General features: G+C 56.9%; 1 protein-coding gene and 1 long non-coding RNA gene across 12 annotated transcripts; both read left to right on the forward strand.

Moving 5' to 3' along the window:
* The first annotated feature begins 538 nt into the window (after nt 1-538).
* LOC138064564 (uncharacterized) lies at nt 539-14,158 on the forward strand. 11 transcript variants are annotated; one of them, XM_068927783.1, is made up of 5 exons: nt 589-997; nt 1,420-1,503; nt 3,113-3,264; nt 10,608-11,026; nt 12,885-14,158. In XM_068927783.1, exons 3-5 carry the CDS (start codon nt 3,249-3,251, stop codon nt 13,128-13,130), a joined length of 681 nt encoding a protein of 226 aa, XP_068783884.1. In that variant the 5' UTR covers nt 589-997; nt 1,420-1,503; nt 3,113-3,248; the 3' UTR covers nt 13,131-14,158. The 11 variants fall into 11 exon arrangements, 5 of the variants coding, with proteins under 5 accessions (XP_068783884.1, XP_068783883.1, XP_068783885.1 ...); XM_068927782.1 differs by having other exon boundaries at nt 589-972; XM_068927784.1 differs by having other exon boundaries at nt 589-972; nt 3,116-3,264.
* Nucleotides 14,159-15,381: 1,223 nt separating this feature from the next.
* LOC138064713 (uncharacterized) lies at nt 15,382-18,758 on the forward strand. The gene is made up of 3 exons (XR_011137956.1): nt 15,382-15,772; nt 16,220-16,303; nt 17,913-18,758. It is a non-coding gene; the product is annotated as an uncharacterized lncRNA (long non-coding RNA).
* The last annotated feature ends 3,832 nt before the right edge of the window (nt 18,759-22,590 follow it).

The raw sequence follows: 22,590 nt of genomic DNA on the forward strand, positions 1-22,590 counted from the left end.
GGCCCCGCAGAGTCCCTCCGTCTGCGCTGTCGTCGCCCGGTAACTTCCTTTTTTCCACTGTTCCTTTACGGCGGGGCTGGGAGTGGTGTCGGGAGGGCGGAGGGGTCCCAGGGGAGCCCTGCGGAGGGTCGCGGCGGTGCCGGGGATCGCGGGGCCGGGGGGCTCCGGGCTCCACGGCGGCTGCCGGGGACGGGACGGGATCGCCGCTGGGTCCAACCTCACGGAGCGCTGCTGCCCGCGGCATCCTGGGAGATGTAGTCTTCCGGCGCCGGGCGGCCATGCTGGTTTGGGAGTGCGGCATGCCGGGAGCAGTAGTCTTCCGGCACCGGGCTGCCGGGCGGCCAGGCTGTCTGCGGGGCGCGGCATGCCGGGAGCAGTAGTCTTCCGGCGCCGGGCTTCCGGGCGGCCATTTTAGTCTGCAGAGCATTCTGGGAGATGTATTCTTCCGGTACCGAGCTTCCGGGCGGCCATGTTGTTTTGGGGGCGCGGCATGCCGGGAGCAGTAGTCTTCCGGCGCCGGGCTGCCGGGCGGCCATTTTCATCTGCGGAGCATTCTGGGAGATGTAGTGTCCCAGCACCGAGCTTCCGGGCGGCCATTTTAATCTGTTAGGCATGCCGGGAGGCGTTGGCTTCCCTTGCTGGGTTTCTGGGAGATCATGTTGTGCCTGTCGAGGTGGCAGGAGGTGCAGCTGTCAACAGGGTTCCCACCCGCTGGCCACGTCGTGCTCTGTGGCAGCCAGGAGCTGCCGTTCCAGGTGCCTGTGCCTCCTCAGCACTGCAGCAGTGGGCCAGTGTGTCTGTTCCTTACTTGTCATGTCATGGGGGAAGGACTATATGCTGCCGTGAAGAACTACGGGCTGCTGCCCTCAGACCTCTGTCAGTTATCGCGTGTCAGGAGCGGCCAGGAGAATCCAAATGCCAGCGGAAAGGTTCTCTGCCCGGTCCCGAAGAGGAGCCTTCGGCCGTAGGAAGGTTGGCAGCGTCCTTACCGTGACCCGTGAGCCACGCTTCGTGGACCAGCAAAGGAGAGGGGGGAGTAGCGCCTGGTAGCCCAGTCGCTATGGCATCGCTGGCGCTAGCAGGCCCGCGAGGTCTGTGTGAAGCCTCACCTGCCTGTCTGGAGCTTTATTTTGGTCTGTTTACCCGGAGTAACCGGCGAGGCCTAAAATGAGAATTTAGGATGGCTAGATGGGTTACCTGTGACCCGACCTGTCCTCGCCTTGCTTTGCTGCCTAGCAGCAAGCAATAACGGGAACTTGGGACCCCAGAATAAAAACTGTTGCAGTGCTTAAGGGAGGACCTGCGTTTGCCCAGGTTAGGGAACCGTAATGAAAGCTTGGGGGGGGGGGGCGGGAGGGGGGAGAGGAAGCTCCAAAACAGGAACCTCCCGGTGACCTTGGTGGTTTGATTCATTTGCAGAATAGTGTTCCGAGGGCCAGCAACCTGAGGAGGAGCCGCTCGACCCGTTTTGTTGATTTCGGTGATGCTGTTTTAAGGAAGCACGTAAGTACAGAAGAGCTCTGGGAGGGTTTTCAAACAAGACGGGGAAGAGCGTGGGAAAGCTAGGTGCCGTGAGTACGGAAGTTGTTAAGGGCTGAGAGAATTTGGGGGGTTAAGCGTGCGCACGTGACGGTCTGAAAGGGGCTGATGCACAAGCAGTAGTAAAAGGGCGTGACGGAGTGCAAGGTTCCTCCCCGGTGTGGGCCCGTGCGTGCGCCCTCGCTCTCGCGGACGCAGGCGCTCTGGAGGCGCAGGGATTCGGGCAAGCAGGCCCACAGGCGGACTTGGGGAAAACGGTGTGCAGAGCGCTCGGCGGGTGAGCGGGGCTGGAGCGGGTCGAGGGCTGTCCCGGGCGGGCTGCCTGGGTCCATCCGGTTCTGCTCCCTGTCCCTCTGTCCAGCTCTCCATCTTTCTCTTTCTTTCCCCATAGCTCTGTCCGGTGCCCCATCCCTTTGTTTAACTACTCGTTGCTCTGCCCAGCTCCCCATCCCTCTTGTACTCTTCCCATCCCTCTGTCAATACCTGCTTCCCTCTGTCTGCTTCTCCATCCCTCTGACTGGCTCCCTATCGCTCTGTCCAGCTCTTCGTCGTCCTCTTTCTCTCCCGATCCCACTACCTGCCTGCTGTCCCTCTGCCTGGCTCCCCATCCCTCCACCACCCCCCCCAACTGCTCTGTCTATCTGCCTCTTCGTACCTCTCTTTGCCCCTTCAGCCCTCCATCCACCTCTCCAGTCTTCTCTGTTTCCATCCCTCTGTTCAGCTCCTCATCCATCTATTTGCCGCCTCCTTATCCCTCTTTTCCCCTGTACCATCCCATCTCTCTGTCCGACTTCCCCTCTCTCTTTTGGGGGGTTTAGTACCTTTTTTGGCAGACAATCGCGTGTCCCTTTAGGCCCCAGGAAGCAGAAAGTTCTGACCTGACAGCAAAGTATTTGGTCTTTTTAACGCTCTTGCGGCTGAAGGTGACTCCTAATGAAAAGCAATGAGAATTCTGAGGATTCACTGGAAACGTAAAAGACAGTATCTGCCCTTTTTAAAAGGCTGTGTGCTTCCGCTAATAATACCTGTAGTAATCAAGCCACTAGATTTTTCTGACAATAAGAGCCTTTAAGCTGCGATCGCTACTCGAAAAGTCCAGATATTTTAGAAACTGAACGAGCCTTCTGAGCTTGCTGACTGCAGTACCTCGAAAGATGATCAGAGTGCTGATGTTTTCATGCTTTAGTGTGGTAGAGATGCTCTGTGCAAACATCCCTTGTGTTTAATCTTCAAAACTGCGCAGACTGTCACGGAGCTCTCTTTTGACTATCTACTTTGCGTAACAAACAGAAAGGCAGGAGGTTGACAGTGCTAAATGAGTAAGGTCATTGCTTGTTTAGGGGTTGCAAATTTTATGGAATTTTGTCCTTTTAAATCTCATCTAGAATATGCTTGCAAAAAATCCCTGGGAAGAAAACAAGGAGTATAAGCAGCTTTTGAATATTATTAGCAATACTTACACGTTCTGGATGGGTTCTTAGGGTCCCCCATGGTCTTCTGCCCTCCCCATTACCCCCAAATTTACCCATTTTGCAGTGTTTTGGCACTTATTTTGCTCTTTCTTGTCCCGAAGCAGGTCAGGGTTTGGTGTGGACAGAGGGGGGAAGGAGCCAGCTGTGGGTAAATGGGCCCTGGATGGCATCGCGGGGACACGGCGAATCCTGGCACAGCCCATCTTCAGCACGGGGAGAGGCCGGAGTGCTGCCGTGATGAGTGCTGAGAAAGGTACCTCTCTTTGGATTATGTGCACCCCAGAGCCCACCTTCTGGCCTTTCATTCTCCCCCGATCCCTCCTGTCAAGTATTTGTGCTCTGCGGATGCCTGAGTTTGGCTTTTTGTGACTTGTAGGTTCCTCCGCTGAGGTTCTTTTTGCCCCTGAGGTCCTCCCTTTCACCATCTTGTCCCCACAGAACCCTGAATTGTTTCTTCTCCCTCGCCCAGCCCACAACATCCCTTCCTTTTCCTTTTCTTTTTTGCTGCCCCTCGATCCTTCCTTTTGCAATTTTGCACCACCAGTTCACTCTGTTAAGCTCTTCTCTCTTTTGGGCTTTTTGCACCCCCCACCCCCCACCCCCTTTGTAAAGCTTTTTTTGTGCCGCTTACAAGCTTCTGGCTTTTTTTCCCCTGAGAAGCCTTCCTTCTGGCTTTGTGTGTCAGCACCCTCCCCTTTTTGAATAAAGCAGAGATTAAAGGCAAACTCGGTATCTCTTTATGCAGCTGCAACCCTTTGGAGGGGAAGCAAATACGTTATTGTGGTTTGTAGTATTTCTGGGCTAACTCTGGGGAAATCCTCATCACAGTTTGGATTTTTTGTTGTTGTTTCTATAAGTTCGTTGCTTTGAAAGTTTGAAACTAGTATTCGTTTGGCTTACTGCCTTACTGTCATAACTGAGCGTAAAGCAGAGATTGTGTTGCCATTGCATATGACCTCCCTCATATGGTGCTTGCGTTCATATACGTGTGTTCTCCCCAGGAGTACTCTTGCCTTTTCCTTTCCTTTAGTAAACAAACGCCTTTCTGAGCCAATACCGAGCAACACGGTGGATGTGCTTCTAGCGCTAACGTCGCGTCGCAGGAGGCAGCTGAGAGCAGTCGATAAGCCGGTGCTCTAGACATGCAAAGGCAGGAAGAAGCGGACTAGCTATTGAGCTTCCCTCGAGAGCAGAGGAAGAGGAGAAGAAACCCAGGGGGCGGTCATACGCCCGCTGACGATTCCGGAGGCTTTGCCTTGCAATGCGTTTCTCCTGGTAGGCGGCAGCACTCATTGCCCGTGGCGGGTAAGGGCCGGAACCACCTTGCGCTGAGGGCTCAGCAGAACCAGAGAGGCGAGGGTGTCCCTGGGGTGGCTGCGGGTGCCTGGATTTCTCCGGCCCACCTCAAGGCATGCGTTGCGGGGAGAAAAGGGTGCGGGCTTTCAGGGGCCTGGCAGTGCTCTGCTCCGTGCGGGCACAGGGCAGGGTCTGCCCTGAACACATGTTTGCCTCTCCCTGTCTTTGTTTTAATTCCTGCCTTTAGGGCTGAGGTTCCTCCCCAGAGCAGACTTGTACGTGTGCCCTCGCTCGTGTAGATGCAGATGGCCTGGAGGTGTGGGGAGGCAGGCTGTCCCGCGAGAAGGACTTTTGCGCGGCGTCCCGGGGAGGATAGCTGTGATGTACCTCGTGCACCCAAGGGTGTTGGTAAGCGACAAGATAACAAGTGGCTGTTTCCTGGTCACTCCCCTCACTAGAGAAAAATCGATTTACAGATTGGCTTTCACATGGAGAGAGAAACAGTACACCTTTCCTCAGGTCTGGTTGGGGTTTCACAGTGTGCCTGCACTAACACGTGGTCGTTGTCAGAGACGGTTTAGACGGGTTGCCTGCAGAGAGGTAGGAAAGGCATTACCTTTCGTGGACAGTGCTGTGGTGGGCAGAGCTACGGACGAAGAGGTGTGAGAGCGAGGTGCCTGAGCCTTAAAACTGACTGGAAGGGACAGGATTCAAGGCCGGTTGGTGCACAGCACACAGCGCAACGCCAGGCTCATTATAAAGGTACTGTAATTGGGGAAACGGCCCGCTGACAGAAGAAGAAAGGTTAAAGCTCTGTGTGAAATAAAGGGTCCTTCCCATCAGTGCTGAGGAAGAGGGTCGCGTTTCTTAGAGCAGCATATCCGTCGTTTTTCTGGTAGCAGCAGAGCACCGCAGTGGGAGGTTCTGGAAGAGTCAGGAGCAGAACTGGCAGGAGGCTCTTTTCCCTGTCCGGATGGAAAAACGGCTGTAAGCACGCTTGCCAGAAACCGAGGAGGCCGAGGACGAGGCCCGGCTGGGGCCCTTGCCTTGGGCCCTGACTGCGGGCACCCGGCGCGCCCTGCCACCCGAGGCCTGCTCGCCCCAGGCGCGACTGCCACCGCCACCACCCCTCGGCGCTGCTGCGCCCCGGTGCTGCACCGCCGCCGAGACACGGGGTGCTCGTGAGGTCCCCGCCACCGTCTCCTCCTGCAGGACACAGGTGCCCGGGGGGAGGGTACGAAAGGGTCGGGGCGGCCCGACCGGAGGGTGCGGGGAGCGGCGGCGGCCGCTGCCGGCCTAGGCCAGCGGGGTCGCGCATGCGCACTGGATCAGACCGGCTCGCGGCTGCGGCAAGCGGAGTGGCGCATGCGCATTGGGGGGGCGACCCGCTTACTCCCTGCTGCCCTCAAGTGACTACGAACCGGTACTGCAGGCAGGGGATTAACGCATGCGCACTGCTCCAGATGTGCTCCATGCTGCCCTCGGGTGATGCCACCCCAATAGTGCAGCCAGCCGACGAACGCATGCGTCCTGGACGCATCGGTTCCTTGGTGCCCCTCGAGCGATGAAAGCCTGCCAGCCAACCAGCCGCCTCGCGCATGCGCGCCGCCCCGACACTGCTCCCTGCGGCCCTCAGCTACGAACAGCGTAGTACTGCAGGCAGCCGCAGCGCGCAGGCGCACTTGCTCGGCGTGGCTCGCTGGTGCCCTCGGCTGGCCAGAAATCGGTACTGCAGCCCGAAAAATCAGTACTGCAGCCGAAGCGGGGCGCATGCGCAGTGGTTTCGGCGTGGCTCGTTGGTGCCCTCGGCTGGCCAGAAATCGGTACTGCAGGCGAAGCGGGGCGCATGCGCAGTGGTTTCGGCGTGGCTCGTTGGTGCCCTCGGCTGGCCAGAAATCGGTACTGCAGGCGAAGCGGGGCGCATGCGCACTGGGTTTCGGCGTGGCTCGTGGGTGCCCTCGGCTGGCCAGAAATCGGTACTGCAGGCGAAGCGGGGCGCATGCGCAGTGGTTTCGGTGTGGCTCGTTGGTGCCCTCGGCTGGCCAGAAATCGGTACTGCAGGCGAAGCGGGGCGCAGGCGCACTGGGTTTCGGCGTGGCTCGTGGGTGCCCTCGGCTGGCCAGAAATCGGTACTGCAGGCGAAGCGGGGCGCAGGCGCAGTGGTTTCGGCGTGGCTCGTTGGTGCCCTCGGCTGGCCAGAAATCGGTACTGCAGGCGAAGCGGGGCGCAGGCGCAGTGGTTTCGGCGTGGCGAAGCGGGGCGCAGGTGCACTTGCTCGTCGGCGCTCGTTCGTGCCCTCGGCTGGCGAAAAGTGGGTACTGCAGGCGAAGCGGGGCGCATGCGCGGTGCTCGAGAGCCGGGCCCCCCGCGCTCCCGCGCCCCGTTCGCGATCGGCGCATGCGCGGAGGGCGGCGCATGCGCGGCGGCGGGCAGCAGCATGGCGGCGCGCGGGGACGGAGTTTTCGCTGGGGCGGCGGCGGGTGCGGGCCGAGGCCGCCCGGAGTCGGAGATCTGGGGTCCCCGGTGAGGTGAGCGCGTCCCCTCGGGCGGCCGCGGGCGTCGGGCGGTTTCTGCCCGCGGGGGCCGTCGCTGCGTGGAGGCGGAGGTGCGGGGCGAGATTTGGGGAGGGGGCTCGTGCCTGGCGCCGCGCCGCGCCGGCAACGCGGCCCAGGGTCTGCCGGGAGCGCGGGTTTGACCGTCCGTTTGCCGTGTGTCGCCCTCAGGGCCCCGGTTCCTCCCTGGCGCGGCCGGGGCGGGCGCTCGCCCCTGCGGAGGCGGCCGGGAGGAGCGGCGAGGCTGGCGGGCCCCGGAGCGGCGCTGGGCGGACGGCTCCCGTCGCGGCAGGCCTGCCCGAGGGTGCTGGTAAGTCGCAAGGAAGCTTAAAGCTACCGGACCAAACCGACTTAAGGTCACTTTGAGCCAGGTGCAGTTAGCGCAGCGCCGAGAACGTTTACTTGAGAGTTGTAGCTAGGGAAACGAGAAGGTGGACAGGGGAAAAATACGCCCAGGCGCCCTGAGGCCTCCCCCAGTCGCAGGCACAGACTGTGGGCCCCAGCCAACCCGGGTACCAACTGACTGTAACCCCTGCTGAGCCTCGCTGAGCCCCGCGCCCTCCTGCACAGCTGCCCCACAGCTGTGGGGTTCCCCAGTCCAGTGTGTGTCGATGGGTCCTCCGTTGCCTCTTACATCTCCCCAGGCACGCGTATGCTGCACAGGAGTGTGGGTGTCTCCAGCAGTGGCACAGCAGCCTGATGCCTCTTGTCTGGAAGGTGGGGTCCTTCACAGCTCTTCTGGGCTCTTGGTGAGTTCCCTGCTGCCTCTTCTGGCATTCTGTACAAGCTCGTAGATCCTTCCTCCTCTTCCAGTGGCTTCTCCTGCAAAGCTGACAGCCACATGCAGCACTGCTGTGCACTCAGTACGCATCTGGGGTGGCACCCCTGCCGTTGAGGGCCCTGCAGATTCCCACCCTTCCTGCTTCCAGCTCCCCCAAAAGCCAAGAAACCACCCACAGATCCTGTCCTAACACCCCTACAGACCCCAAAATGCCTCCAAACCCTGCCACAACATTGTCACTGACTCCAGACTTTCCCCCTCCAAGCCCCATACAGTCCTAAAACCACTCCTAGACCCTGTCCCCACAGCAGCGAGGTGTCCTAATTAGAGGGTGTGATCTGTGTCCCCCTTGACTCAGTCCTGCTTTGGAGAAAAGAGAATTTGCAGCACTTCTTGGTGAAGAATGTTGGCAGGTGGGTGCACAGATGACAAACCGATTTTTCTCTCTCTTTTTCTGAGCCACCTCTCGGGACCCTCTGTGCCTGCAAGAGGACTTTCTAAATGCGGCTGGTCTAGGATAATTGTGCTCTGTGCAATGCTTAAGGAGAACATTAACATACAATTGCAGGCTAAGGAATAACCTAAACAAATAAAAGGCTCAGGAAAAGCCTAAGGGAACGCTGAAGGGCTATGGGAAGCCCCCAACCATACTGTAGAAAAAAGTGTGGGTCTTAGGCACGTCCTCAGAGAAGGAGAGATGTGTTACTCCAATCCATGGGACAATGGGTGCTATTAATTACCACCTGTAATTACCAAAAGTTCTGTAAAAGCAGAAGGGGCTAGAGATGATGCATAGCAGATTATGGACTATACGTAAAGTTGAAACAAACAACAACCCCCTCTTAAAATAGAAACAGGTTAGTCCTAGGCAGTAGATGAATGTAGCTTTGAGTAATGTGAAGAGCAGGGGTTATGTCAATCACCCTGAAAGCCCTGGAGAAGTGGTGCAAAAAATCTATACCCTTGTGGCCTCATCAGTCTTTTGGGTTTGTTTGGCAGGGTAGTCCACTGAAGGAGAACGTTTTGAAGAGAAGCAGCTAGACCTAGTGATCCAGTTGTTCACCTTTGGTCATTGCCTCTAAGGCAAGCATCCACGTATAGGAGGAATAATCTAGGAGATGTATCAAAAAGGTAACAGGTTTGAAACAGAGGCAGGCAAATTAAGTGCTGTCATTCTTCCATGTAGTTAAAGACTGAGAGAATTGTTGGTTAAGCATGTGTATACAAGGGTTTGAGAAAGGATATTGAATGGTACAATAACACTGAACCAGACTAAGGTTTCATGGAAGATGGCATAGGTGTGTATTAGGTGATGTGCCTGCCTGTCTAATAACCTAGCCCTAGTTGCTGTATGTTTTGTTACCAAACTGTTTACCTGTAACGTATGATGCCGAGGGCTGTTATAACTGCTGTCTCCATCTCCCCAAAAGGGAAACCCCATTCCTCCTGTTGAGGAAGGATCCCTAGGAATAGTGATCAGGATAACAGATCACCAACATATAACAGAAGGTCTGCACGTGTTACAAAAAGTATGCTGCATACATATTTCTTTGCATGTGACTTTATGTATCTATGAAGCATCATATTTTAAGAGCTACAAGACAGCAACTTATTATCATAGGGGAATGATAGTCAAGTGACCAGAGTTCCCGAAGAGGAAGTGAGAGTGAGAGAGAAGTATCTGAATTGTAAAATTAAGAGGTGAATTTCAGGAAGGCTCAATTGGTGCAACCCCAGGTTCCTGATATGGCAATGGTATTTGGGGAAACAGGAATATAGTAGCTAGAAAAAAGGTTAAAGCCTTATGAAATTAAGACTCTTTCTTGTCAGTTCCAACTTTAGGGCAATTTTAGGAGGATTTAATTTCCTCCGGCAGTGTTAATATAACTTGCGTGGTATCGGCAGACCACGGTGGGAATTACGGGAAAGGAGTCAGGAATGGAGCTGGAACAAGGAACATGATGCTGCTTTCACTCAACTGAAAGAAGCGGCTGTAAAATCTCCTGCCCTCAAATTCCCAGGACAAGGCAAGCCTTTTTCAGTAAGGATTCCCACATCTACTGATTCCATGGGAGCAGCGCTGCTGCAAAAGAGCAGTAGAGGGAAAGTGGGTGCCAGTGGCATCATCCTTACATCCCCTTTGAGGCCCGAACAGAAACTCTCTGGCTGTGAGAAAGACTGTTTAGAAGCAATCTGGGCTGTAACTGTCTTTGAGACTTTTACCTTTTATCAGCCCAGATGCAGCCCAATCTGCTCAATTCCCTCTAAACTAGCTCATGTCAGGGAAATAAATAGGCAGCAGAGTATCCTCTGTCTAAGTGGGACAGTGGGCACTGATCTTAACAAGGGGGGAGTTACAGTGCAAGTGTACCAAGAAGCGGATCATCTTCTGTGCATCTGAATTGAATGAGGGGTAGAGCGTGGTTGTGCCAAAAATGTGGACACAGAAGGCTTCTGAAAGATTAAGCTCTAGGAGCTACTTAGTCTAACTTCCCTTTCACAGCAACCCAAGTGTCTTCATGGCTTCCAAAAGGGGAGTTGGGGGAAGCGGTATTTGTGGCTTGCCTGTGCTCGTTTGCTTTGCTTGTGTGTATATTAGATCTGCTTTTGTGCATATAAACGGGTTTGTCTTATGATTTTCTGCAGAGCTCTGATTTTTTTTTTTTTTTTGCTTTGCTTTATACTTTCGGAGGATGATGGATTTTACCGTGCCTCCATCAACAAGCGCTGGCTGACAAAGTTATAACGTCCCAGCGGAGACTCTTAGGCAAGACGGAGGAGTTCAGACACGCAGCCTGCCAGAAGAACGTCACCTGGGAGGGGTTGCTAGCCTTGAGCTATAGGCGCTGATGCATATGGCTCATTCTGGCAGACACGGAGGGGTTTTCTTTGGTGGCAGAAATTGTAGCTTGACTGTACACCCTATAGCGGCAGTATTTTTGTGTTTATAAATTGTGTTAATCTTAGGTATTCAGAACATCGGGGATCGACTACATGCTGCCATGAAGAACTACAGGCTACCGCGCTCAGACCTTTGTAAGTTACAGCGTGTCAAGAGCGGCCAGGAGAATCCAAATGCCAGTGGAAAGATTCTCTGCGTGGTCCTGCTGAAGAACTTCGGCTGTAGGAAGGTTGGCTGCATCCTCACTGGACTTGTGAGTAATAAGCCACAATTCATGGACCAGCCAAGGAGAGAGGGGAATAGTGGGCCCGTGGGTGCACCCTCGCTCTTGCAGACACAGACACTCTGGAGGTATAGGGATACAGGCAAGCAGGCCCACAAGTGGCCTCCACGTGCCTTTCGGTGTGGCTGCGGGTCCTCCACACAGCAGTGCCCAAGTGGACTTTGGGCCCAGCGGTACACAGAGAGCTCTGCAGCTCAGCAGGTGAGTGGAACTGGAGCGTGTTGAGGGCTGTTCCGGGCTGTCTGGATCCATCTGGTTCCATTCGCTGTCCCTCTGTCCAGCGCTCCATCTTTTTCTTTCTTTCCCCGTAGCTCTGTCCGATACCCCGTCCCTTTGTTTAGCTACTCAGTGCCCTGCCCAGTTCCCCATCCCTCTGGTACTCTTTGCATCCCTCTGTCAATATCTTCCTCCCTCCGACTGGCTCCCTATCGCTCTATCCAGCTCTCCATCATCCTTTTCCCCTCTCTGTCCCACTACCTGCCCGCTGTTCCTCTGTCCAGCTCCCCATCCCTCTGCTGCTCTTGTCTGTCTCTTTGTACCTTTCCAGCCTTCTCTCCCCCTCTCCAGCCTTCTCTTTCTATTTCTGTCCCTCTGTTCAGCTCCCCATCCATCTATTTGTCTCCCTATCCCTCTTTTCCCCTGCTCTATCTCATCTCTCTGTCTGACTTCCCCTCCCTCTTTTTTTTCTCTCCACCTTTCTGGTTGGCTCTTCGTCCTTCTCACTCTCTTCCCATTGCTCTGACTGGCTCCCTTTCCCTCTCTTCCAGTCCCCGTTCCTCTGTCTGGTTCTCCACCCTTCTCTTTTGCTTCCCGTCCCTCTGTCTGCTTCCCCTTCCCTCCTTTCCTCTCTTTATTCTTCTGTCCACTTCTACATCCCTCTTTTTCTCTCTTCTGCTCCCTGGTCCTCTCTTCAGCCCTCCACCTGTCTGGCCCTCTGTCCTCTTTTTCTCTTCCTTTGTCCAGGGCCCTGACCCTGGGGCTAGGTCTCTATCCTTCTCTTTCTTTTTCCATCTGTCAGCCAAGCTCTCTATCCCTCTTTCCTTCTGTTCTGCTCCCTGTCCCTCTGTCCAGCTGAAGGTTCATCATTCCTTTGTGTTTTGTCTGGTGTGGAAGGTGTCAAGAGGCAATTGGTGCTCGGCAGAGACAATCAGTAGCAACCAGAGGGTCCCATCAATCTGCCTGGTTCAGGTCATGTCAGATACCCCTGCAGTGACTCTGTGCAGAGGCATGGGGCTGCGGATGTGCAGTGGGGGAGCACTAATGGGCCAAAGATGCTGTGGGGGGATGTGGTAGACATTAGCATGTGGTAGAGATTAGCAGAGGCTCTGAGTATTCGGGTGTTAGGACAGGTGCAGGTAGGGCAGGGTGTGCTAGGGCAGTCTGGAGCTGCTGTTGTCCGTCTTACACGTCAGCGCAGTCTGCAGTTACTGTGTCTTGTCTGCCTGTGCGCAGACAGGGCTGCTGCGCGGTGCAGTTGGAGTCGTGATTGTGTCGCTGGCATTGAGCCCTGTTTTCTGACTTTATGCAAACTGTTGTCTTCCCTACATCAGCCTTACTCTGCTCCTCTTCCAGGAGCCTGTGCTCAGCTCTGCTTTCCAACACGCTGTCACGTCACAGGGATTTCCAGCACGGTCTGTCTAACTTGGGCCACATGCTAGGCAGCCTGAACGAGTGAAGCAAAATCCTTCTTCTGTCATTGTCCAGGCCAGAGTCAGTTTCCCATCAGCTCAGTCTCCAGAGTTTGGAGTTTTTGGAGGCCTTAGTTTTTATCCTGCCTTGGCTGGACAGTGCTTTCTGAGAGTGTCCGTCAGCGGCACAGTTTCCCTGAGGAGGACCATCTACCGAAGGCTGGAGGTGGCCGAGTGCCTGAGCGAGCCTGACTGTATGTGAGGGCTGCCGTGACATCCTTGCGATAAAACGGAGCCTGAGAGAGTGACTGGAGCAGTGTAGAGGGTCAGTCATAATTGTGGGAACAGTTACGGGCCTTGGACAAGGGAGTAGTTCTAGGAGGGCTGCGCAGTTGCCTGGCCTCTCAGTAACTGTTCTGGCTTCTTTGCAGGTGCTGAAGCATAGTCTGGCAGTCGAAGGAGCGGTGTCACAGCTGGGAGCTCTGCGGAGATCTGTGGTTGGCCATGAAGGTCGAGCTCTGACTTGCAGCGTGGACGCAGCTAAGTCTTGGGGCTGCACTGTGTGTGTGCAGGGCTGGGAGGTGGAAGGTGGTTGTCCCCTAGGTGGTTGCTGGAGTCACTGGCTGTGGATGTTTGCCCATGGAGCTGAGGGGACCAAAAATATTAATTGTCTGTAATGGAGTTGAATAAGCGCTTGCAATGTTTCAGGTAGGTTCAGTGGAAGTGCAGCTTACTGCAGTCCTGTGGAGCGATTCTTGCATGTGCTCACATTTGAATGGTGGCTAAGACCAAGCTTATAAACAGCAACTGTAACGTGATTCTGATGCATATCTTCCTGTTCTGCTGTACTTCTAAATGAAGGGGAAACTTCTTAAGCTGTGGGCAAAACTTGCAAGCTCATGTGTACTTTGGTGTGTCTTGCTTAAAGCTGAGGGTTTGGAGTTTTTCACTTGAGGTTTATTGTTTAGTTTGTTGTTGAGGGTCTGTCACTCAGGGGCTATGGTTTATTACTTTATTTTGTGGGGCTGTCTTTATCAGTCAGGGTTTACAGTTTGCTGACTTAGCGATCAGGGCGCAGGATTTAAAATCCAACCTCATCCGTAAATTTTAAAGCAACCACTTGGGTTCCAAGATTTGCAATTTGTCACATAGGGTTCAGGGCTTACGCCTTACTGATAAATGACAAGGGCTGAATCCTTAGATAATAAACTGTAAGCCCCGAAGCCTAAGCAGCAGGGTGCAAACCCTTCTCTGGGGTTCCTAACCTTCCCCTGTTCCCAGCGTTCAGCTTTGTGCACTGACCTGAGGTCTGGATTTGATAAGGCGCAGGCCCATCGCACTGAGAGTGGTGATGTGACAGGTGAGGTGAGAGCTGTGAAAGTGTCTTGCAGGGCTCTAGTCTGGGGTAGGGCAGTAGTGCAGACAGGCAGGATCAGAGATCAAAGATCTTCTCACCTGTCAGAGCTGAATCCTATCCCTGAAGGAAAAAGTAGAGGGGATAGGCTGTCAGCTACTCAGACGCCTGCCGCGTCAAGGGCAGCAGCAGGAGCTGACCCTTCCCCAAAGGACCGACGAACGCTGGTGCGGAGATGACTCTTCAGGTGTCACAGGGTAAGGGGAAGCATGCTGGCACTGAGCTCCATGGCAAACTCCCTCCCAGGTGTTGCTTCTGCGCAGTAAAACAATAAACAGTTGCTTTACTCTTTGCACTCGTGTCTGTGGTTCCTGCCGTCGCTTTGCCTGAAGATGATGCCCAGGGGAGGAGGTTACACATTGTGTCTGGGATTGGGAGCTGGTCCCCACATCCTTTGTTCTTGGGGGTCCCTGCGGTTCCCAGGGACCCCAGTGCTGTTCACAGGGCTCGGGGTAACTTCCCTTGCATTGCCTCGACCCTTGGGGCTCTTGGTGGAGTTTCCCATTATCCTGGGGGCAGCCAGGGCTCCGCAGGGCAGTGTGAGGGCCCCAGACTGCTCCCAGATTTGCTTTCAGCACTCTGCAACGTCTCTCATGTGTCGGTGGCGGGGGCCTGTGCGCCTGGGGCTGGGAGACACTTTCCCTGGGGACAGGGGGAGCCTGCAGGCACCGTCCCGTCAGCCGCGCTGAGCCCTGTGACATGTCCTGCTGCCCCTTCGGTGTGCACTGAGACCCTGCACTCGTACTTTGCTTTGCCCCACAGCCCTGCGTTTGCCCTCCGACGCCCTCAGGACCCCTCCGTTCACGTTCTGAGGTGCCCCCGATCCCTCTGTGTGCCCCGGGGCCCAGTGCTGGTTTTGCAGCACGCCACAAAGTTCTCTGCTGAGCTTTCTCCCCTGCCCAGGAGCTGTCCGGGTGCCTTCTGGCGCCTCCGGGCCCCGCAGAGTCCCTCCGTCTGCGCTGTCGTCGCCCGGTAACTTCCTTTTTTCCACTGTTCCTTTACGGCGGGGCTGGGAGTGGTGTCGGGAGGGCGGAGGGGTCCCAGGGGAGCCCTGCGGAGGGTCGCGGCGGTGCCGGGGATCGCGGGGCCGGGGGGCTCCGGGCTCCACGGCGGCTGCCGGGGACGGGACGGGATCGCCGCTGGGTCCAACCTCACGGAGCGCTGCTGCCCGCGGCATCCTGGGAGATGTAGTCTTCCGGCGCCGGGCGGCCATGCTGGTTTGGGAGTGCGGCATGCCGGGAGCAGTAGTCTTCCGGCACCGGGCTGCCGGGCGGCCAGGCTGTCTGCGGGGCGCGGCATGCCGGGAGCAGTAGTCTTCCGGCGCCGGGCTTCCGGGCGGCCATTTTAGTCTGCAGAGCATTCTGGGAGATGTATTCTTCCGGTACCGAGCTTCCGGGCGGCCATGTTGTTTTGGGGGCGCGGCATGCCGGGAGCAGTAGTCTTCCGGCGCCGGGCTGCCGGGCGGCCATTTTCATCTGCGGAGCATTCTGGGAGATGTAGTGTCCCAGCACCGAGCTTCCGGGCGGCCATTTTAATCTGTTAGGCATGCCGGGAGGCGTTGGCTTCCCTTGCTGGGTTTCTGGGAGATCATGTTGTGCCTGTCGAGGTGGCAGGAGGTGCAGCTGTCAACAGGGTTCCCACCCGCTGGCCACGTCGTGCTCTGTGGCAGCCAGGAGCTGCCGTTCCAGGTGCCTGTGCCTCCTCAGCACTGCAGCAGTGGGCCAGTGTGTCTGTTCCTTACTTGTCATGTCATGGGGGAAGGACTATATGCTGCCGTGAAGAACTACGGGCTGCTGCCCTCAGACCTCTGTCAGTTATCGCGTGTCAGGAGCGGCCAGGAGAATCCAAATGCCAGCGGAAAGGTTCTCTGCCCGGTCCCGAAGAGGAGCCTTCGGCCGTAGGAAGGTTGGCAGCGTCCTTACCGTGACCCGTGAGCCACGCTTCGTGGACCAGCAAAGGAGAGGGGGGAGTAGCGCCTGGTAGCCCAGTCGCTATGGCATCGCTGGCGCTAGCAGGCCCGCGAGGTCTGTGTGAAGCCTCACCTGCCTGTCTGGAGCTTTATTTTGGTCTGTTTACCCGGAGTAACCGGCGAGGCCTAAAATGAGAATTTAGGATGGCTAGATGGGTTACCTGTGACCCGACCTGTCCTCGCCTTGCTTTGCTGCCTAGCAGCAAGCAATAACGGGAACTTGGGACCCCAGAATAAAAACTGTTGCAGTGCTTAAGGGAGGACCTGCGTTTGCCCAGGTTAGGGAACCGTAATGAAAGCTTGGGGGGGGGGGGCGGGAGGGGGGAGAGGAAGCTCCAAAACAGGAACCTCCCGGTGACCTTGGTGGTTTGATTCATTTGCAGAATAGTGTTCCGAGGGCCAGCAACCTGAGGAGGAGCCGCTCGACCCGTTTTGTTGATTTCGGTGATGCTGTTTTAAGGAAGCACGTAAGTACAGAAGAGCTCTGGGAGGGTTTTCAAACAAGACGGGGAAGAGCGTGGGAAAGCTAGGTGCCGTGAGTACGGAAGTTGTTAAGGGCTGAGAGAATTTGGGGGGTTAAGCGTGCGCACGTGACGGTCTGAAAGGGGCTGATGCACAAGCAGTAGTAAAAGGGCGTGACGGAGTGCAAGGTTCCTCCCCGGTGTGGGCCCGTGCGTGCGCCCTCGCTCTCGCGGACGCAGGCGCTCTGGAGGCGCAGGGATTCGGGCAAGCAGGCCCACAGGCGGACTTGGGGAAAACGGTGTGCAGAGCGCTCGGCGGGTGAGCGGGGCTGGAGCGGGTCGAGGGCTGTCCCGGGCGGGCTGCCTGGGTCCATCCGGTTCTGCTCCCTGTCCCTCTGTCCAGCTCTCCATCTTTCTCTTTCTTTCCCCATAGCTCTGTCCGGTGCCCCATCCCTTTGTTTAACTACTCGTTGCTCTGCCCAGCTCCCCATCCCTCTTGTACTCTTCCCGTCCCTCTGTCAATACCTGCTTCCCTCTGTCTGCTTCTCCATCCCTCTGACTGGCTCCCTATCGCTCTGTCCAGCTCTTCGTCGTCCTCTTTCTCTCCCGATCCCACTACCTGCCTGCTGTCCCTCTGCCTGGCTCCCCATCCCTCCACCACCCCCCCCAACTGCTCTGTCTATCTGCCTCTTCGTACCTCTCTTTGCCCCTTCAGCCCTCCATCCACCTCTCCAGTCTTCTCTGTTTCCATCCCTCTGTTCAGCTCCTCATCCATCTATTTGCCGCCTCCTTATCCCTCTTTTCCCCTGTACCATCCCATCTCTCTGTCCGACTTCCCCTCTCTCTTTTGGGGGGTTTAGTACCTGTTTTAGCAGACAATCGCGTGTCCCTTTAGGCCCCAGGAAGCAGAAAGTTCTGACCTGACAGCAAAGTATTTGGTCTTTTTAACGCTCTTGCGGCTGAAGGTGACTCCTAATGAAAAGCAATGAGAATTCTGAGGATTCACTGGAAACGTAAAAGACAGTATCTGCCCTTTTTAAAAGGCTGTGTGCTTCCGCTAATAATACCTGTAGTAATCAAGCCACTAGATTTTTCTGACAATAAGAGCCTTTAAGCTGCGATCGCTACTCGAAAAGTCCAGATATTTTAGAAACTGAACGAGCCTTCTGAGCTTGCTGACTGCAGTACCTCGAAAGATGATCAGAGTGCTGATGTTTTCATGCTTTAGTGTGGTAGAGATGCTCTGTGCAAACATCCCTTGTGTTTAATCTTCAAAACTGCGCAGACTGTCACGGAGCTCTCTTTTGACTATCTACTTTGCGTAACAAACAGAAAGGCAGGAGGTTGACAGTGCTAAATGAGTAAGGTCATTGCTTGTTTAGGGGTTGCAAATTTTATGGAATTTTGTCCTTTTAAATCTCATCTAGAATATGCTTGCAAAAAATCCCTGGGAAGAAAACAAGGAGTATAAGCAGCTTTTGAATATTATTAGCAATACTTACACGTTCTGGATGGGTTCTTAGGGTCCCCCATGGTCTTCTGCCCTCCCCATTACCCCCAAATTTACCCATTTTGCAGTGTTTTGGCACTTATTTTGCTCTTTCTTGTCCCGAAGCAGGTCAGGGTTTGGTGTGGACAGAGGGGGGAAGGAGCCAGCTGTGGGTAAATGGGCCCTGGATGGCATCGCGGGGACACGGCGAATCCTGGCACAGCCCATCTTCAGCACGGGGAGAGGCCGGAGTGCTGCCGTGATGAGTGCTGAGAAAGGTACCTCTCTTTGGATTATGTGCACCCCAGAGCCCACCTTCTGGCCTTTCATTCTCCCCCGATCCCTCCTGTCAAGTATTTGTGCTCTGCGGATGCCTGAGTTTGGCTTTTTGTGACTTGTAGGTTCCTCCGCTGAGGTTCTTTTTGCCCCTGAGGTCCTCCCTTTCACCATCTTGTCCCCACAGAACCCTGAATTGTTTCTTCTCCCTCGCCCAGCCCACAACATCCCTTCCTTTTCCTTTTCTTTTTTGCTGCCCCTCGATCCTTCCTTTTGCAATTTTGCACCACCAGTTCACTCTGTTAAGCTCTTCTCTCTTTTGGGCTTTTTGCACCCCCCACCCCCCACCCCCTTTGTAAAGCTTTTTTTGTGCCGCTTACAAGCTTCTGGCTTTTTTTCCCCTGAGAAGCCTTCCTTCTGGCTTTGTGTGTCAGCACCCTCCCCTTTTTGAATAAAGCAGAGATTAAAGGCAAACTCGGTATCTCTTTATGCAGCTGCAACCCTTTGGAGGGGAAGCAAATACGTTATTGTGGTTTGTAGTATTTCTGGGCTAACTCTGGGGAAATCCTCATCACAGTTTGGATTTTTTGTTGTTGTTTCTATAAGTTCGTTGCTTTGAAAGTTTGAAACTAGTATTCGTTTGGCTTACTGCCTTACTGTCATAACTGAGCGTAAAGCAGAGATTGTGTTGCCATTGCATATGACCTCCCTCATATGGTGCTTGCGTTCATATACGTGTGTTCTCCCCAGGAGTACTCTTGCCTTTTCCTTTCCTTTAGTAAACAAACGCCTTTCTGAGCCAATACCGAGCAACACGGTGGATGTGCTTCTAGCGCTAACGTCGCGTCGCAGGAGGCAGCTGAGAGCAGTCGATAAGCCGGTGCTCTAGACATGCAAAGGCAGGAAGAAGCGGACTAGCTATTGAGCTTCCCTCGAGAGCAGAGGAAGAGGAGAAGAAACCCAGGGGGCGGTCATACGCCCGCTGACGATTCCGGAGGCTTTGCCTTGCAATGCGTTTCTCCTGGTAGGCGGCAGCACTCATTGCCCGTGGCGGGTAAGGGCCGGAACCACCTTGCGCTGAGGGCTCAGCAGAACCAGAGAGGCGAGGGTGTCCCTGGGGTGGCTGCGGGTGCCTGGATTTCTCCGGCCCACCTCAAGGCATGCGTTGCGGGGAGAAAAGGGTGCGGGCTTTCAGGGGCCTGGCAGTGCTCTGCTCCGTGCGGGCACAGGGCAGGGTCTGCCCTGAACACATGTTTGCCTCTCCCTGTCTTTGTTTTAATTCCTGCCTTTAGGGCTGAGGTTCCTCCCCAGAGCAGACTTGTACATGTGCCCTCGCTCGTGTAGATGCAGATGGCCTGGAGGTGTGGGGAGGCAGGCTGTCCCGCGAGAAGGACTTTTGCGCGGCGTCCCGGGGAGGATAGCTGTGATGTACCTCGTGCACCCAAGGGTGTTGGTAAGCGACAAGATAACAAGTGGCTGTTTCCTGGTCACTCCCCTCACTAGAGAAAAATCGATTTACAGATTGGCTTTCACATGGAGAGAGAAACAGTACACCTTTCCTCAGGTCTGGTTGGGGTTTCACAGTGTGCCTGCACTAACACGTGGTCGTTGTCAGAGACGGTTTAGACGGGTTGCCTGCAGAGAGGTAGGAAAGGCATTACCTTTCGTGGACAGTGCTGTGGTGGGCAGAGCTACGGACGAAGAGGTGTGAGAGCGAGGTGCCTGAGCCTTAAAACTGACTGGAAGGGACAGGATTCAAGGCCGGTTGGTGCACAGCACACAGCGCAACGCCAGGCTCATTATAAAGGTACTGTAATTGGGGAAACGGCCCGCTGACAGAAGAAGAAAGGTTAAAGCTCTGTGTGAAATAAAGGGTCCTTCCCATCAGTGCTGAGGAAGAGGGTCGCGTTTCTTAGAGCAGCATATCCGTCGTTTTTCTGGTAGCAGCAGAGCACCGCAGTGGGAGGTTCTGGAAGAGTCAGGAGCAGAACTGGCAGGAGGCTCTTTTCCCTGTCCGGATGGAAAAACGGCTGTAAGCACGCTTGCCAGAAACCGAGGAGGCCGAGGACGAGGCCCGGCTGGGGCCCTTGCCTTGGGCCCTGACTGCGGGCACCCGGCGCGCCCTGCCACCCGAGGCCTGCTCGCCCCAGGCGCGACTGCCACCGCCACCACCCCTCGGCGCTGCTGCGCCCCGGTGCTGCACCGCCGCCGAGACACGGGGTGCTCGTGAGGTCCCCGCCACCGTCTCCTCCTGCAGGACACAGGTGCCCGGGGGGAGGGTACGAAAGGGTCGGGGCGGCCCGACCGGAGGGTGCGGGGAGCGGCGGCGGCCGCTGCCGGCCTAGGCCAGCGGGGTCGCGCATGCGCACTGGATCAGACCGGCTCGCGGCTGCGGCAAGCGGAGTGGCGCATGCGCATTGGGGGGGCGACCCGCTTACTCCCTGCTGCCCTCAAGTGACTACGAACCGGTACTGCAGGCAGGGGATTAACGCATGCGCACTGCTCCAGATGTGCTCCATGCTGCCCTCGGGTGATGCCACCCCAATAGTGCAGCCAGCCGACGAACGCATGCGTCCTGGACGCATCGGTTCCTTGGTGCCCCTCGAGCGATGAAAGCCTGCCAGCCAACCAGCCGCCTCGCGCATGCGCGCCGCCCCGACACTGCTCCCTGCGGCCCTCAGCTACGAACAGCGTAGTACTGCAGGCAGCCGCAGCGCGCAGGCGCACTTGCTCGGCGTGGCTCGCTGGTGCCCTCGGCTGGCCAGAAATCGGTACTGCAGCCCGAAAAATCAGTACTGCAGCCGAAGCGGGGCGCATGCGCAGTGGTTTCGGCGTGACCCGTGGGTGCCCTCGGCTGGCCAGAAATCGGTACTGCAGGCGAAGCGGGGCGCATGTGCAGTGGTTTCGGCGTGGCTCGTGGGTGCCCTCGGCTGGCCAGAAATCGGTACTGCAGGCGAAGCGGGGCGCAGGCGCAGTGGTTTCGGCGTGGCTCGTTGGTGCCCTCGGCTGGCCAGAAATCGGTACTGCAAGCGAAGCGGGGCGCATGCGCACTGGGTTTCGGCGTGGCTCGTGGGTGCCCTCGGCTGGCGAGAAATCGGTACTGCAGGCGAAGCGGGGCGCATGCGCACTGGGTTTCGGCGTGGCTCGTGGGTGCCCTCGGCTGGCCAGAAATCGGTACTGCAGGCGAAGCGGGGCGCAGGCGCAGTGGTTTCGGCGTGGCTCGTTGGTGCCCTCGGCTGGCCAGAAATCGGTACTGCAGGCGAAGCGGGGCGCAGGCGCAGTGGTTTCGGCGTGGCTCGTGGGTGCCCTCGGCTGGCCAGAAATCGGTACTGCAGGTGAAGCGGGGCGCAGGCGCAGTGGTTTCGGCGTGGCTCGTTGGTGCCCTCGGCTGGCCAGAAATCGGTCCTGCAGGCGAAGCGGGGCGCATGCGCAGTGGTTTCGGCGTGGCTCGTTGGTGCCCTCGGCTGGCCAGAAATCGGTACTGCAGGCGAAGCGGGGCGCATGCGCAGTGGTTTCGGCGTGGCTCGTTGGTGCCCTCGGCTGGCGAAAAATCGGTACTGCAGGCGAAGCGGGGCGCATGCGCAGTGGTTTCGGCGTGGCTCGTTGGTGCCCTCGGCTGGCCAGAAATCGGTACTGCAGGCGAAGCGGGGCGCATGCGCAGTGGTTTCGGCGTGGCTCGTGGGTGCCCTCGGCTGGCCAGAAATCGGTACTGCAGGCGAAGCGGGGCGCATGCGCACTGGGTTTCGGCGTGGCTCGTTGGTGCCCTCGGCTGGCCAGAAATCGGTACTGCAGGTGAAGCGGGGCGCATGCGCAGTGGTTTCGGCGTGGCTCGTGGGTGCCCTCGGCTGGCCAGAAATCGGTACTGCAGGCGAAGCGGGGCGCAGGCGCAGTGGTTTCGGCGTGGCTCGTTGGTGCCCTCGGCTGGCCAGAAATCGGTACTGCAGGCGAAGCGGGGCGCAGGCGCAGTGGTTTCGGCGTGGCTCGTGGGTGCCCTCGGCTGGCCAGAAATCGGTACTGCAGGCGAAGCGGGGCGCAGGCGCAGTGGTTTCGGCGTGGCTCGTTGGTGCCCTCGGCTGGCGAGAAATCGGTACTGCAGGCGAAGCGGGGTGCATGCGCAGTGGTTTCGGCGTGGCTCGTTGGTGCCCTCGGCTGGCCAGAAATCGGTACTGCAGGCGAAGCGGGGCGCAGGCGCAGTGGTTTCGGCGTGGCTCGTTGGTGCCCTCGGCTGGCCAGAAATCGGTACTGCAGGCGAAGCGGGGCGCAGGCGCAGTGGTTTCGGCGTGACCCGTGGGTGCCCTCGGCTGGCCAGAAATCGGTACTGCAGGCGAAGCGGGGCGCATGCGCACTGGGTTTCGGCGTGGCTCGTTGGTGCCCTCGGCTGGCCAGAAATCGGTACTGCAGGCGAAGCGGGGCGCAGGCGCAGTGGTTTCGGCGTGGCTCGTTGGTGCCCTCGGCTGGCCAGAAATCGGTACTGCAGGCGAAGCGGGGCGCAGGCGCAGTGGTTTCGGCGTGACTCGTGGGTGCCCTC

The sequence above is a fragment of the Struthio camelus genome, chromosome Z, assembly GCF_040807025.1.
Source record: "Struthio camelus isolate bStrCam1 chromosome Z, bStrCam1.hap1, whole genome shotgun sequence".
Lineage (NCBI taxonomy): Eukaryota > Metazoa > Chordata > Aves > Struthioniformes > Struthionidae > Struthio > Struthio camelus.

What these genes read in the sequence shown, in the direction of transcription:
- LOC138064564 (XM_068927781.1), top strand. Translation starts at nt 2,473, where the DNA reads ATGAAAAGCAATGAGAATTCTGAGGATTCACTGGAAAC. An exon ending in TCTGAGGATTCACTGGAAAC is followed by an intron (nt 2,511 to 3,115) that starts GTAAAAGACAGT and finishes GTCCCGAAGCAG; the next exon opens with GTCAGGGTTTGGTGTGGACA. An exon ending in AGAGCTCTGCAGCTCAGCAG is followed by an intron (nt 11,027 to 12,884) that starts GTGAGTGGAACT and finishes GCTTCTTTGCAG; the next exon opens with GTGCTGAAGCATAGTCTGGC.